General features: G+C 43.1%; 1 protein-coding gene across 2 annotated transcripts in view; it reads right to left on the bottom strand.

Moving 5' to 3' along the window:
* The window catches only part of cacng2a (calcium channel, voltage-dependent, gamma subunit 2a), a 41326-nt gene extending 24570 nt beyond the window's left edge, over window positions 1-16756 (bottom strand). The window contains exon 1 of one of the 2 annotated variants that reach the window (XM_029438670.1): window positions 16646-16756. In XM_029438670.1, the coding sequence (XP_029294530.1) occupies window positions 16646-16679 (34 nt within the window). In that variant the 5' untranslated portion in view covers window positions 16680-16756. Of the gene's footprint in view, window positions 1-1371; window positions 1392-16645 lie in introns of those variants that run through there. The other variant, XM_029438671.1, reaches the window with a different exon arrangement.
* Window positions 16757-17555: the final 799 nt, after the last annotated feature.

Here is a 17555-nt window from a genome sequence, read left to right on the forward strand (position 1 = left end):
TTGCTCTTTATTCATGTTTAAAAACAAAAAGAAGCTTTCCTTTCCCTGTGCTGATGTTCACAGATAGGTGCAAGGTTTTGGAGCCGCTCCTGCGGAGGCAGAGCTTTGCTTAATGTGGAAGCCTTCCAAGGTTTAGGTGTGGACTGGTTCTAAAAGAGGTTTGTGAAGCAGCTGAGGAAGTATTTCTAATGCTATTGATACCAGAAGCACGGCCTCTGGCTCCTGGTTATTAGACAGAAAAAAACCCTCATTTTCTCTCTTGTCATCTTTCTGCGAGTGGGAAGTTTGCTGCTGATTACTTCCTGCAAGTCTTAAATCAACGTTAACCGATTTCTCCCTCCTTTGAGGGAGGGGTTGTGGATGAGTCAAACAAACTAAGGACTTTCACACAAGGGACCGGGCTCGGTGTCCCGAATGACACCAAAAGCTGAGTGATTTTTACTGACGACGTTACGTCACGTGTCCGTAGCTTGTTTTAGCCTGTAGCTTGTTGTCTAAACCTAACCGTGACGTGTTGCAACGTGCAAACCTTCTGTGTCAAGATACAACGCAAAAGGCTTCCAAACAGCAAGATACGATGAGTTGGGATGAGATCAAGTTGGTGAGAATGTTTTTTATTAAGCAGTTGACTCTTAGTAAGAGATGGTTACAGCCTCATCTCTCTCTCTCTCTCTACGATGCTGTCCCTGGTCCTGACGCTCTCACAGGTGTATCGCCTCATTATCCACGGCAGTCCAATGTGTTTACCTTCATTAAATGATGTGCAAATGACACCAGGCCGCTACAAAGTAACCGCACACACCTCTGCAAACATCAGACAATTTCTGTAACTCACCAAAACCAACAATCCAACAATCATGCCCACCTGACGCAGCGATTGGCCCGGAGTGTGGTGGTGAGTACGTGTGCAGGGTTGGTTGTGTGTAACAGAATACCTTCGAGGAAAGATTATCTGAAAATGTGCGTCTGACTGTACGAGTGCAGAATGAGCCGTTATCTCCATGTTTAAACGAGTATCATGTATCCCCCCCCCCCTCTCTCTATGACAGTCAGCTCTGCGTATGGCCTATACTTTAAACACTTGCCTTCCAACATGGTTGAATGACTCATCATACAAACTAGTTCTTTCTGAGCCTTTATAGCTGTGCGCTTACGTCGCAGCTACTGAATGGTCAACTTATGTTGTTTGTGTTTCGCATGATGCAAGCTGAAGAAGCTCAATAATCTTTCCCCTCTCAGCTAACACACTGCTAGCGTCCTCTCGCCGCCATTATCACTCTCCATTAGGCTACAGCAAAGACAATGAGAGAAGGCAAACCTTTGTGTATCTGGCCTGGTGTATAAATAATTATAAATAAATAACATACATACATTGAGCTGCTGTAACCTTAACCGATGTGCTGCTATTGCACTGCGGACACTGTCGCAGTCCTTTCTCTCCACATTGCATTCATATTGGCATCATCACACTGTACATAATCTGCAGGTGGGAAAAGTAGCAGAACCGGACAAATCCTTCCTGGACGCCCGAGGAGAGAGACCTCCTGCCCACACATGAAACCCTCAAACAGCGATCAAACATGATCACAGCTGCCACAGTGCTGCAGACAGAGACAAAGAGTTGATGAGACACAAACACGGAGGAGGTGCATGATGGGAAGGGGAGGGTGCAGGGGGGTCAGGAGGACTCTTGACTGAGTAGGAGGTGCCGTTAAAAAAGGGTTAGAGAGAGAGAGAGAGAGAGAGAGAGAGAGAGATTCAAGCCCACTTCTGATTCGTCAGTGGGCGGCATTCTCAAAAACTTTCCAGGCAGCCACCGAGTGCGTCAGCATCCAGACCCCCCACCCCTCACACACACACACATCCTCCTCCTCCCACCTCTATCCTCAGTCCCTATGGCAGCTGTTGCCATGTGGACATCAGAACCGTTCACTTCGGTTGCCATGGATATAGTTGGGATAGGGGAGGATCACATGAGGTGTCTTTAACCCCTGGACACACGGCGGCCTTTGTGACACAGCATGCGGCTGCTGTTACAGCCTGCGAGCAGTGGTGCAATGTAACTACATGTACTTAAGTACAATCTTTAGGTACTTGTACTGTAGTTGCACGTGACTTCTGATTCATTTTCAATGAGATTAGGGTTGTGACGAGTCTGCACACTTTATAATGTTCCCATGAACACCAGAGACGTTTCAAGAGTCCGACTCTTCTGCAGACTGAAGTGCGGACGCTACTCGTCTGGATGTGCATGTTTTTGTAAATACCATCATTGTGGCTAAAATTATTCATGATAACAATATTATCGCGATATCTATAGAAATTTAAAAAATGCTATCAGTCTAATATGAGTGCAAGGAGGTGGGGAGGGAGGGTAAGTGTGATTTAAGAGGCGCTGGATGTGCAATATGTGCATTAATAACATATCCATATTTCCTTTTTTAAATATTACAGTTATCATCAATACATGCTTATCGCGACACAATGTTTTATTATGGATTCAGATACCCAGCAGTCCTTTACCAGCTGCAACATAGTGATTACACATTAATACAACAATTATTATAAATAAAAAGATATTTGGTAATAGATATTATTCTGAAATCTGCATAATTCAGTATATTTTCATGCTCATAGTTATGTACATTTACCTAAGTATGTTTTTGAATGCAGGACTTTTACTTGTAACAGAGTATTTATCAGGTGTGCCCTCGTCCTTTCAGGTCAAACACATAAACGTGATTACAACGCGGAGCAGCCAGTGGAAAGAGATATATTGCATGCACGGGTCATTTAACCGTACAAATGAACACAAATGGCCTCCTCTGTTCTGGCGTTGCAGCACTCCTATGTGCGTGTATGTATAGGTATGTGCGTATAAATCCCCTGTGGATGAAAAGGTAATGGGTTCAGGCATGTTACACGCTGACATCTTCTCCCCCCCCTAATGAACAGCCTCCCTAGCAGCAGTGACAAGAGCCCTAATCGCCTTATTCATCTTCATAATCACACCTTATTCATCCTTATAATCACTATATTCATCTTGGTAATGACCCCGCTAAGGCAGGGAGGCCCGCATGAACCTTCTCCCCCTCCCCCTCTCTCATCACACGCACACACACACACACACACACACACACACACACACACACAACACAGATGTAGCATCTCCGGCTTTGAAAACATGCTTTTTTTCATGTCAGCGCTGGAGCAGAACTGTTGTGTGAAGACTTAAAGACACAGTGAAAGGACAGTTTAGTTTAAGTAATGTGACGTATATATCAAAGTGAAACCGAATATGCAGACAGGGTATAGCATCAGATCAACTTGTTCAGGGATTTGAAAATGGACGACGCTCTACAACCCTGCATGAAGGCCTGTTTGCTTCCACTCACACCTGCCTCACCAGGAGGAGGAGGAGGAGGAGGAGGAGGAGGCACAAATGAACATTTCAATCATTTAGACAGCAACCATTCCGAAAAGGGAGAGGGATTTAGATGTATAATAATAAACACATATTTGACTTGGACCACGAGAGCAGAACACTTAAAGCAGAGATCCGGTTTCAAGTCTCCAAGAACTTGCCTTCAAATCTTCAAAAAGTATTTTCCGATAACATTAAATATTAATGACAACAATAAAAAACACCTTTCGGTATTATTTATTGAGAGTTTAACACCGAAGCTCTCACTTTCACCGTGTCTTTAACGCTGCAAAAAGACAAAGCAAGAAGAATATAATATTAGCAGCTTTGCAAATAAAGATGCATCTCGCAGGCTGTGGAGAAGTTGGCAGGTATAACACAGCAGCTGTAGCTGTAGGTGATGTGGGAGGCAGACTAATGGAGGCAGCAAGGTGCCGTCAGGTTTCGGCTCGTTGGAGGATGACTGACAGATGTTAGACAGTCATTTGACCTCCCGTGGCTCGGCTCTGAGCGCTTTCCCAACAAAGAAGCTCCTTTCTGCCCTGAACGCTGGGATGTCCGCACCACATGTGCGTCTGTCTGCCGGTCTGTTTACTCCTGAGATGATGTGTTGATGGAGAAGGAATAGAAAGGGAGGAGATCACCTGTGATCCACCACCAAAGGAGCAGCAAACCTCTCCGTCATACTCGTTTCACTTTGCTGCTTTCTCGACTCCTCTCTTCAAATCATTCCTTATTTATAGCCTCCTGTTTTTATACTGTATCAGGCCTTTCCCCACTAAAGGAACTTAATGTGAAACTATTGTTTCCATGTATTGCCCTCCACTTTCAGGGCGAGCTCCTGACACTAAACTGCTCAGGAGGTGGAACTAAATACAAGTATCAGGAACTCAACAACAGTTCATAATGCAGGACGTGTTACATAAGCATTGCAAGGCCATTTCTATCAATATACGAATATGGGAAGCTCCAGGTTACGACTTGTTAAGAGGTATGTATGTTTTATAGCCCCAGTTCTGACCCCTTCTCTCCCTTCTTGCTTTTGATTCTTTACAACAGGCCTCTCTGCTTCTCTGCAAGGTGTCGGGATATTATGAACTGAGACAAGACGGGCAGCATCACCCTCAGCTCATGTCAGAGGGAGTGGGAGGGATCTCTCCTGCCTGTGGTCCGTCTGAGTGTCTTAGTCGAGAGGTGCAGACACACTTCTCCATGCGAGGTCACGGAGCGGGGCAGGAACAGCGATGAAGGGGCAGGATGAGATTTCACAGATCCAGGAACAGGGAACCAGTGAGTCACCCGGTGTCACAGCGGCGTGCGTCACAGCCTTCTGGTCAGACGGGGTGAGAGCTGTCCCGGTTCTCAGAAGAGTCCCTCAGCAGCAGCAGCACCCACGGAGAGAGGCATTCCCAGAACGCAGGCCAAGTAAACACCTCCAAAAAAACACAGCCACTGCAAAAGCAACACCTCACCTACGCCGATCACAATCATGTAATCAGCACCGTGGGAGGAAACTGGTTTGCATCTATTTGTGATCCTGCACTTTAGAAACACGTTTGAAAACAGCTGTGTGACATCAACCAGCTGAACTTGGAGTGTGGCTTTGTCCAAATGAGAGTCCGTATTTAGAGACACATGCACAGTCAATTCAAATGCCGCAAGATGGACGCAGTCAAAGAACTGCAGGCAAAGAAAAGATGAGTCAAAAAAGAATTGACTGCAGTTTAAGACAATTGCCCGACTCAATCGAGAGAACGACAAGAAAAGTGAGTAAGAGCTTACTGAGGAAAGGAGAATAGAGCTAAACCTTTCCATGATAAAATGTTTGTTACCAGCAACGCTGACCAATAACATTCAGTGTCGTTTCCTATCTGCCAAACCTGGTGTAACATGATGAAAATTCAGCGTCAGAATAAGAATTAGGATGCAAATGCAGAGTTTGAACTAGTGACTAGCTGACTCATCTGCGGGGTGATGTCAACCAAAACAACAAATTATAATGTGACCACAGAGAGACGTCAATTAAAACAGCTAATCTTTTGTCCCGCTGCTACTGTCTGTTGTTGTGTCATCAATTCAGATTTCCACGTCAGCCAATCGAACGTCGAAGTCTTGTGACAGCATCTTAACACGCAGAGTTGGAGGTGCTTTTGTGTCTCCTGCCTTAGTTGCTTCCAAACCAAAGTAGAATCCTGGTATGTAAAAAAAAAGCGTGAATGAAATATCGTGCCAGCTGGTGTATTTTGCTTTATTTCATGCCGTAGTCTGATTGGTCGGATGGTTAGACGTGGGCCGTATTAGCCGCCAAATTGTGAGAATTTCTGAATGAATTTTGACACAAGCTGTCACAGTTCAGCTGTCAGTGGACGTGTCTCACAGAGCGATCTGCAGCCACCGCTTTGGAAGATTTGAACACGTCTTTCACCCTTGTCAACTTTCATCTCAGAGAGACCAAAATCAAGTGTAAAGGGGGCTTTAGGGGCCGGAGAACGAGAACGAGAGAGTGCAGTCAGTAGCAACTTGGGGCCTTTAAAAACTCTTGGCCAAGGTGAGGAACATGAGAAGTAATGCTTTGGAAAGTCTCTATTTGAATGCGCAGGAGGCAGAGCTGTAGAAGAGAGCTAAACTAACCATTAGTTCTACGCTAATGCAGCTGAAAATAAACATCTCAACTTCCACTCTGGAGCTACACTTACACAGTTTCCATAATAATAGCACTCTAATAATCTGACGTAGTCGGAGTTATGTATTCTGCTGCTCAAACTCTATTTTAAACAATTCAGCCTCAGCCAAAACAAATTACATCTGGAAATGTGAGTTTGTTTGCTGTGGAAGAGCCAGAGCACACGAGGACACTGACTACAGGAGATGTTATAAATAAATAAATGTTTACATGCATCCTCGGCTCAGGATGTAGCATGCAAGGAAAAACTCTCAGAAGGTTGTAAGTGTACTCCAAGTTCAGGGCTCTGAACAAACCCTTCATCCTCCTCACCAACAACACAGAAATCAATGTCTATTTCTAACTTCTTAATCACATAGCTGTTGTCAAAGTGTGTGTTGCATAGAAACAAGGGTGATGTAATGAGCGTGCTTTACATCCGAGCGGGAGAACAAAATTTTCTCACCTCGGGTTTATATCCACAACCTGGAAAACATCGCACTCAATTCAGCTCAGTTTAATAAACTGGCAGCAGCACAGAGGTGGATTGTTCGCCTCTCTGCGCCGGTGATGATGAAGTTGTAGCTGAAGCTCATTCGCTGTGATGAAATCCTAAATGATTTGACCCCCGCTGCCAGCCTTTCCCTATGATTTACATCACACGGCCTGGATGCGAGTTCATGATATCAGCGCAAAAATGTGCACAGTGAGCACGGCGGGACGCTTCCCTGGTGTCATAAATTCCCTCTTAAAACAGCAGCACATTGATCTTATGAACACGCAGCACTCTTATTTAAATCAACTGGATTCCCAAACGCAGTTAATAACAGTGGGAACACTTGAGGACAGATCTAAAGGGAGAGGGAGGTGGGGGGGTAATTTTACAGGCGACTATAAAAGATCACAAATCAAAGGCAGTCGATGCAGCTGTTTCACTAGATTATAACGATTACAGTGAGGAGGAATGATGGAGAGAGCTGCAAGAATTCAGCAGAAAGGAGAGAGGAACAAACTATTCGCTGTGAGTTATTCATCTGTGATTATTGTCGTATAACTTACAGTTTTTTCCATGTTATGTATTCGAAACAGAGCTAGTTTATACAGATGTATTGACTGATGGAGGGACGAGAGACAGTTGTGCATTTAGGAGGTAAAACAGTCAATTAGAGTTACAATTAATGACTATTCTGTTATAAATGAACCGATTATTTTCTCAGCTAACAGAAGCAAACCATGCTTGTTGTTCTGATGTGTGCTTAAATCCTGTTATATTATCCATTGCTATAAAGGGCTGTTTTAAGAGTGAATGCATTATTACATGTTAGTAACTCTGCCCTGCTAGTTAGTGCGTTATCTATTATCATGTTGTGTAATTTCAAACTAAATGATCAGGCCTGTAGTGCAGGCTGACTCACTCATGTACTTGCAGGGCGTTGGGGGTCCTGATCACTCCCAGCCTGTGCATACACACACACACACACACACACACACACACACACACACACACACACACACACAACCGAAGTATGCTGCCTACTCTTCCCTTTTCCATCTCACACTGGCATGAAAACCAGCACATGCACACACAGGTTTTCTCTTTCTCTGTATACTATTTAAAAAGAAAATCTCTTCTTTTATTCGGTGTGTTGTAGCGTTTGTACACGACACTCATCCAACACTCTCAGTAATATCTGTACTGCGAACTCCTTGTTAAGGTTAAATCACAAAGGATGATGGCCTTTTATTGCACAACAGTCGTCATTACCTCAAATATGACAGATAAAGCTACGAGCGGTGGTGGAAAGTAACTAAGTACATTTACTCAAGTACGATTTCGAGGTACTTCACTAGAGTATTTTCTTTTCATGCCACTTGATACTTCTACTACAGCTCAGAGGCATTATGCTTTATACTTCACTACATTTATGTGACGGCTGTAATTACTTCAAAAATAATGCTTTGTGCAGACAAAGAGAATTAATTGGAAACTGTTTTGATAATCGTTTCCTTTTCTTGCTTATAAAATGTGAAGATTTGCATTTTAAATATTTGAATAAATCTAATTTATATTGACACATTTTGAATTTTGTACAATATTGGTCGGACAAAACCAACATTGTGAAGGATTCACTTGTGAGCGCAAACAAAACCCAAAAGCCAACAAAATGGAGAAAACTATTTAGCAGATTAATCCATAATGAAAAGAATCATTAGCTGCAGTACAAAACGATACCAAGCAGTTACAGATGAGCTCCTCCTCAACCAACTAAACACATGTTATAATATATAATAGTGAAACAGTTACAGATCAGATCGAGTACTTTTACTTTTAATACTTTAAGCACATTTTCCTGATTATAATGATATACTTTTACTTAACTAACATTTTACTTTTACTTGTAGTGGAGTATTTTTACAGTGTGGAATTAGTACTTTTACTTAAACTTAAGAAAAGATCTGAATACTTCCTCCACCACTGGCTACAGGTCACAGAGCAGTACTTCATGGTGCACGGAGAAGGGAAAAAGCGTAAGAAGGTCAAAAGTTTTGACCTCTTCACAAATTCTTACTTGGCAGGAGATAAATATTTAAGCAAGGGACTTGTGGTGAGCCTCCTTCATTGCTTTTATCTACCTGTCCGGCAGCCGTCCACTCCCTCCTGCCCTGCAGTAACCCCACCTGACCTTCCCCGCCCACCTGCTCACTCCATCGCCCTCATTAGCTGTCAGCCTGGCTGTGACTCTCGCCTGCTTTTGATTCAAGTGAACCTTTATTGTAACTTGTCTTCCTGTCAGTCGTGCTTTTGTTGTTATTTCTGAGCCGTTACAGGAAGTTGTTTCCCTTCATCCGCTGTAACTGTGTCCGCACTGTCGAAGGTTTTAAGATTTGAACATAAGGCGGTCGGCCATTTTCATCTGATTGACCACCACGCACAATATGATTGGTTATCAAGTCGGGACTTGTATATTTAGATTGTGTTCCTTTACATGTGACTGTGTTTTTGTATGTAGCCTACTTTAGGAGGAAGCTTTTTGTTGTAATGGAGTATTTTTAGAGTACTTTTTCCACCTCTGCAGTGTTAACATTTAACATTAGTTTAGCAACATGGAACTAAAATCTGAAATATATATATATATATATATATATATATATATATATATATATATATATATAAAGTGACAACTTTTCTACACGTTTTGAAATGTGTTCCTTGTAAATACAACTTTAGAAACTTCTCGTCCACAAAATGGCGCAGTTGAAGTTAATAGCTATAAAAATACGTTAACCTTGAAGAAAGTGCAGCTGATCGCTCTCTGCATGTTTAGTCAAATCCCTGAACTGTAATCCTGCACAGCAGTGTAGAGTATCGTAGTACGACATGATGCTCTGCCAACAGCGGAGTATCAGTTTATACCTAAAGACCAGAGCCAAGCCATTCCACCTGATATATCACTGCTGTTGATATTGTCCCTCTACGCAGCGTCGGAGTTGGATGACACCGTTCTCCAGCTGTTTTTAAATGAATATAAATGTACATACAGCAGAAAAACACCCAGGAAGCTCCTTGTATGTCTAGAGCAGATGACAAAGGCTCCCCCTCTCATCTTCTCTGAGAGATACTTTTTACAGTTGGCTACATTTACAGTGATTATGATTCACTGTTATGTTCATATGTCAGTCTATCTTTGCAGTGAAAACAGGATGTTTTGTGTTCCATCTCTCGCTAACAACACATGGAACGATAAGTCATCATCATAATCCGCAAAAAGGCTCAGTTACACCACATCCTCGATGAAAAAAAGAAGAAGCAAACTCCAGTGAGTTGTTCGCTGCCAACTCCTCGAGAGATGCAGAGATAAATCCTAACAGTGTGATCAACGGTCTTATGCAAGATTTTTTAAAGTTCAAGAATGAGCTCTCTGTCCTTTTATGGGCTCAGGGGTGGAGGAAGAACACAAAGCAGACAAATCTGTTAGTCACAACAAGTTTAGACACAGTAGGAAGGATTTCAGTGCCAGTGCTCGACACAGTGAGTGTTTCCTTACTCACTCGTATCATTATTTACTGCAATGTCAAAGCTTTGTGTGACTGCAGCTCCTGGTGATCAAACATCACTTCACTGACTGATCTGAATTTGGCTCCTATTGCACTGTGAGAAACACAACTTTACTAAAGTAGCAATACCACAGTGTAGAAATACTCGGGTACAAGGACAAGTCCCACATTCACAATTTTACAGAAGTAAAAATACAAAAGTATTGGGATCAAAATACACTTAAAGTATAAAAAGTACTGATTATGCAGAATGTCCCATTTCAGATCCAGAATGGTATTCGGAGAGCGCAGACCTCCGCCATGGGCAAATGGTGCGTTCAGGTGCTCCTCGGATGGTCCCATTTCCCAAGAACTGAGGTCTGAGATGAGGACAGAGTATGAGCGGACTCAAGCACTGTGTGTGTGTGTGTGTGTGTGTGTGTGTGTGTGTGTGTGTGTGTGTGTAGGTTCAAAAGAGAGAGAGAGAGAGAGAGAGAGAGAGAGAGAGAGAGAGAGAGAGAGAGAGTGGTAGAAGGTGGACTTTTGCACGCAATGTTTTGCTGCTTTGTCAGTTTTTGACCCTCCCGCACAAACCCGTGATATCTTCTAGTATTCTCAGGCATCATCACTAGTTCATGAGCTTTAAGTCATAATGTGGAAACAACATGGACGCTACGAAGAAGAAGTGTTGTATTTTATTGTTCAAAGCCGTCTCCCCAACATTTACTTTCGTCCACGATGTTTCTGAGTAATACGATGTCGACCCCGCGGCTTGAGTACCAACACTTGTTGTTCCGACTTGAGGTGGTGTTCACATGAATGAAATCATTTCCCCGTTTATTCCGACACCACATGAATGCAGCACACTTTTTCGTATCTCGCAATGTTAACGTCTGCGTATCTGCCACGTGGATCAGATCCGCTCCAAATGTTTATGGATTCTTCCTTGGCCCATGCTACACCCTTCCACCAAGTTACAATAAAATCAAGCCAGAAGTTTTTCCCTAATCCTGCTGAGAAACGGATAAAGCAGCCGGACCGAAAACACGACGACCTTGGTGGAATTAATAAGAGGTTACTCTGCATAATGAGCACTTCTGATACTTTAAGAACCTTTAGCTTACTGTACTTTTACTTGAGTACATTTCCAATGTGGGAGTTTACATAATGCAGTATTTCTTGCTCTGTGGTATTACTATTTTAATGTTTAAGCAAAGGATCTGACTACTTCTTCCACCACTACTTTACTGCTTTCAAACCCAGAGATGAAGGTCGGCTTGTGGTTATGACTAAAAATCTAGTAAGAAGCAAACAATAATTTAAAGCTCTTCCAATATTTTTGTTGAAGCGGTCTCCTCATCTTCCAGCAGGATGAAGCACACCACTATATTACTAAGTTACTCCTCTCCTATGTCTGCTTTCATTACCTGGAGCTCATAAGGAAGGTTCTCCTTGTGTCTGTGTTCTCTTTGCTTTAGCCTGGTCCCTGATATCCCTCTACTCCTCCAGCATATGATATTAATCTCAACACCGTCACTCTCCTCTCTTCTGTACAAAGCCCTCATCTCCTCTTCTGTTTTTACTTTTTTCTCCTGAAAAGCGGATGGTAAAATATTACTCCCACCATCAATGTGCCTAATGTGAGAGCGGGGAAGATAGGCCTTTGCTCTGCCAAACAAAGTGCTTGTTGTTTGAGTGGAGTGAGAACTGGCAGACGGGGAACATATACTCTTTTTAATGCAAGATAACGTAAATTGTGGACATTTTCAGCCAACTTTTTGAACACTTAAATCTTGTTTGAAACCTCTGCCAAGTGACCTATCGTGCCCTCAGGAAATTACTAGTAGCATACAGACAAAATCAAACTTAACTCAATTAATAACCACAGAATATCAAACAAATATGCAATAAACCAGCAGGTTCTCAGCCTGGTGCACGCCCACAGCCCGCTCGTCGTGATGTTATTTAACGCTTAAATAAAAGTGGATGTAGTTTTTATATAACTCCAGTCCATTGCTAAATATTTATACTGTCTATCCACTATAGTTAGCTGTATTAAGCATGTATCTTCTCAGCTACTTTTAGCTAACTATTTCAACTTTTTTGCTCGCTTGACGATAGTTTTCATGCACGCTCAATCGCAACATTTGGAGTTGAAAGTTGCAGCCGTCTCAATGTGTGGATTTAAAAAAGATTTTAAATCATAATACATTTTCATATTAATAGTTGAGCTACGTCATGATCTTTCCAGTCGAGAAATGATAATAATTCTAACAAAGCAACCGCTGTGACCCTTTGTAAGACGCTTAACTAGTATGTGAGACATGTATCTGCTCAGCACTTCATACGTTTCTGTCAAATAATAATTTAAACAGAGGTTTCACTCAGTTTTAAATAATTCCATCAGCGTCCTCTTGTTCTTGAAAACTGCAGACCTCAGCAGCACTTGAGCAGTTTAGTAGATAAGGTTATTGGGGAGAGATAACAAAGTCTTAGCACAAAGACAAATGCACCGAGAGGCAGAAAAAGCCAAACTCGGAGCAGCAATTTCCAATAAAGGTGAAGTGAGGTAAATGCAGTTAGTGATGAATATGACAGCAGGAGTTCGGGGCACCTGGGGGGAAATAGGCCTGCGAGAGTGACTAATGCCAGTTTACTGTAAACACAATATCTCATGCCCACATTACAAATCTTGTGCCGTCTCACATACTATTGGATGTCTTTCAAGTGCAAACATTACTCATTTTACAAATTCACATGATTCCTAGGGCTTCGGACAGGCTGATCAATATTTGTGATTGTGAACCTCTCTCTCTCTCCGACCCAAAGAGTCTGATGTCATCAGAACGTGCAGCCTGGAGCAGCTCCATCGACGGCGAACGGTACGCTGACTTCATCCAGAAGATATTTGAGCTTTCTCTCCCCCCCCCCCCCCCCCAAAGCCGAGCTCCATTTTAAAAGTGGTGAGGAATCAGAAAATGCACGCTCACACCGTCAAAGTCACCTTTCCCCACTCTGTCAATTACAGTAAGTTCTCTGAGGTGCAATACAGTAAGTCAGCCCGGCATCACAAATCAGCAGGAGAGACACATTCCTGCGCCGTGAAACAGCTGCTTTATGTGTGAGACGGTATAATATATCTGAACACTAAAATACAAAGTTATTCACTTTAAAAAGAAATGTTTTATGAAGCCTCAACCCCCTTTTTTAAAAATATACCAAACGCTGTGTCTCAAACGTATCATTTATCGAAGAAATACACGTTTACGTAGGCCTGCATGTTCCGGCAAGTCAACTAACTCTGAGACATCAAAATCATCCACGTGTCATTAATGCTTTGTGCTAAAACATACAAAGTAAATATCATATTGCTTCCAACTAGCAGGATTACCTTCGCTGTGAACATGGGTGTGAGGATGTCTGATGAATTACGTGATTCCTCACTTGTTACAATGTTACAATGAACCACTAGTAGTGGAAAGTGACGTAACGTAAAGTACATTGTCACAACTACTGTAATTAAATGAAATGTTGAGGCACTTGTACTTCACTCGAGTATTTCCACTTTCTTCCTCTACTCCTCTACATCTCAGAGGACAAGATTGTACTTTTTACTCTACTACATGTATTTCATCTTTTTAGTTATGGTAGTTACGTTTTCTCTTTGGATGCTTAAGGCTAAATGTATTTGCTGCATAGTTACAAACTAATGAGAAGGACACCTGTAAGGTCACTTTCACACCTGTAATTTGGACCAATCAAACCAAGAGCAGTAAAGTCACGCAGACTGACGGGGAACTCTGTGATTGGACAGTTTTGATGATTTGACCCAATCAAAAACAGATGACTGGCAGCAAGTCATGCCGTACTTTTTTGCACACCTCCCATCAAATCAGCTGCGCTACATTTTATATTATATTTACATTTTACAGGATGTAACGTAGAGACTTGACATCATAGTCGGTGGATAATGTCAGTAAATTCAAGTATAATGCAGACTTTGCTTATCCTGTGCGAATGTGCCGATCACCTGCGGTCCACGGTAACACTAGCTCTGTGCTAACGGGGCGTGTGTTACGTTAAGTAGTGAAGTAAACTTTCTCAATGGAAACTCTCCTACACTTTGATGCAGCCCAAACTGCAGTTCACAGCTTGGTTGCTTTAGTTTCAACACACCTATTGCAGCATTTCAACACACTCTTTTATAGTCGGGGTTTGTGAGTGTGTGTGGTCCCAAACTCCCCAAATTCTTAACGTCTCAAGGAATCGCTCTTAATACCTTTCTGTAGCTTTTTAAACACCCAGCTCTCTGGCGCCCCCACTCACCTCCCCACCTCCTCCTCTGGACTGCCCAAGGCAGAATGATTAATTTGTGGCTATTGATTTCTCTTCCTGAGCTGAAAGTATGTGAGGGAGAGGGTGAGGTAGCGTGAGAGAGGGTCAGAGAAGCAAAGGGGTGAGGAGGGAGAGACTTGGATAGAGGAGAGGGGGGGGGGGATACATCCAGTATTCAGTGTAGTGCTTCTCTGCAGTTCTTTTTTTCTAATCTTTAATGTAGGAAAAAAAAAGCCAATGGTTGCAGTCTGGATGCGTCAAACCACCTCCCCTCAGTCTCTCTCTCTCTCTCTCTCTTGCTCGCGCTCTCTCTCTCTCGCTCGCGCTCTCTCTCCGTCTCTCTCTCTCCTCTCTCTCTCTCTCTCTCTCTCTCTCTCTCTCTCTCTCTCTCGGTGGCGATTGGCAATTCACTGAGTGTCCACATGTCATCTCTTGCCCTGCTGCAGCAGCGAGCAGCGCGGCATGCTGGGAGGAGGAAGGAAGGGGAAAAAAAGGGGGAGTTTAAGGAGAAGGCAGTAAAGGGAGGGCACGCAAGATGGCTAGATGGATGAAGGCATGTATTCATCCATTTCCCTGTTTCATTACATCCATGTAAATGCTGCTGGGTATGTTTGTGTCTGTATGTGTGTGTGTGTGTGTGTGTGTGTGTGTGTGTGTGTGTGTGTGTGTGTGTGTGTATGTGTGCTCCCCCCATCCTCCCACATACTCCCCCCCCCCCCCTCCTCTCATATTAGACAAGTGTCCTCTTGAACACAGTTTTCTTCCCCGCCAATTCTTCACTGCCTCTTTTCATTCCTCTTCCCATCCTTCGCTGTGTCTTTCTCTTCAGTTAAATCCCCATGTAGCTGCTGAGGAAATTTAATATCATGGCCTCCGAAAAAAACAAAACAGAGAAAGAAGGGGGGGTCCGGGTTAGAGGAGATGAGAAGCCGTGTGATCGGCACTTAATTCTATTGGGTAATCATTTTAATTAAGCCTGTATGTGGTTAGCGGTGACGAGCCTGTCTCTCTGCGTACTACAAGCACATTTCTGACAGGATGACGTTTGGAGAAGCATGACCTACATTTGCTGTTCGACAATCACGTTCAGAGAGCTTGTCTGACTCGTCTAGTTAATTGAGAGACATTAAATGTGTACAGTGATCAGCAAGTGTCCATGTTGTCGAGTGACCTTTCAAGGGCATACAGTATATACTGTATATGTACAGCAGCGGCGACAGTTGATGAAATGAATGCATGTGCAGTGTGACGCGTGAATCAAAGGGGCGTGAACGAAGAAACTCTTCTCGATGAAGAGTTTCAATAAACAGGGTCACTGTTAGTATTTACTTCAGTGCCACCAATTACATTATAGCCCACAATCCAAGTACAAGACTAATTATTCTTTTATTGTGGACTATTTGTGATGAAAATGGTGAAGAGGCAGATATTCTCAGCAGTTGGTGGAGACCAAACCAGAGCAAAAAGGAGGAAGAATATTTGACAGAACAGGGCTGCAACATGCTCGACATTACAACATTAAGTTGTACAAGGAAGTGTTTTATATGTGTTAGCATCGATCTTGATAGAAACTTCTTAATCACGATACAGAACATAATGTCCACATGCATTTCACGGTCTGTGCTCATTTCACGTCATTTCATCAGACGGTTCTGATAGTTCTCACCATCTTATTGTCTGAACTCAAACTGGCATGGCACCATTAAGGGTAAAGATGATTAGATTTTGTTCAGTGATCAATGCAGACATGGTGATTGGGGAAGGGAAGCCCTGCAGTCTGTTATATTCAGTTGTATTCCCTTCCCCAGCCATGCAGCCTTTAACACAAGTTGTGTTCTGAGTTCTGTGGCCGAGCTGCCCCCGGAGCGAGCGGTATGAAGAGCACTGTGGGTAAATAAAAGATTCATTTTCACAACTCCTTCATGCAGTCATCCTAAAGACTGGCACAGCGTCGGCCCTGTCACGGCATGACATATTAAAGAGACACACACACGCACACACACACACACGCACACACACACACACACACAACTGAGTGAGTCAGTGCCAATGTATAACACTGCTGAGAGGAAAGAAAAAGAACATGCATGTGCTGGCTCACATCTGCAGTCATTTCCAGGTGAAGAAGTGTTCATACATGTGTGTGTTTGTGTGCGCATGTGTGTGTGTGTGTGTGTGTGTGTTCTCACCCAGAGCTGCCTGTGTGCATGCTGCTATGATCATGAGAGACTCCCTGTCCTGGAAAGCGATCTGAGGGAGCAAAGGGAAGCCACGCTGCTGCTCATTAAAAATTCATCCTGTTCCTTACTGCTCTCAGAAACACAGAGACGATGAAGGTGAGCGCTCACACACACACACACACACACACACACACACACACACACACACACACACACACACACACACACACACACAGGACAGAAGAGAGGGGGAGGAGAGAGGCAGCATGCTCGCCTGGAAATTACATCATCCTCCTCAGTGGACTTAGCAACACCTTATCCTCGCCTACATCAGGATGTAGCGATGATAACAGCGGCGACTTCATTTTGACGAATTCCCTGATTCGCTCTGATCTGCAGATTAACGTGCCATTGTCTCTTTTATCCCGGCAAAAAATCAGCAGCATCGTCAGCAGTTCGGCGAATGCTTTGTCTAAGAGTCACAGTACGCACCTCCACAGACATGAATAATCGAGTGTCAGCCTTTCCCAGACACCAGGTTTACATCATTTCCAGTAGGAAGCCTATTAAATCATCATGCTTCAGGTTAAGCACCCAGCTCACTCTATCAAGCTGCTCCAGCCAGACATGTGAGTGATAGAACAAACAGCGTCAAAATCTATTAGAGTTAGGTCACATTCAACATTTGCTAAAATTAATATTTTTGGTGGTGCAGTTCAGTTGTTTAAAATCTACCCGACGTAAAACCAAAATAAACTAAACTTCTCTTAGATTAACCTCGTCAATGAACTCGTCATGTGACGCAACAACCTTTTATCTCCTTCTCACACTCTTGTGTTTCGGATTGAAGCGCTTTTCTGCAGTCTCAATTGACGGATACAGTCTCATTACAACTGTTTGTTTTCCCAACAGCACCATT

The sequence above is a fragment of the Cottoperca gobio genome, chromosome 8, assembly GCF_900634415.1.
Source record: "Cottoperca gobio chromosome 8, fCotGob3.1, whole genome shotgun sequence".
NCBI classification, from domain to species: Eukaryota; Metazoa; Chordata; class Actinopteri; order Perciformes; family Bovichtidae; genus Cottoperca; species Cottoperca gobio.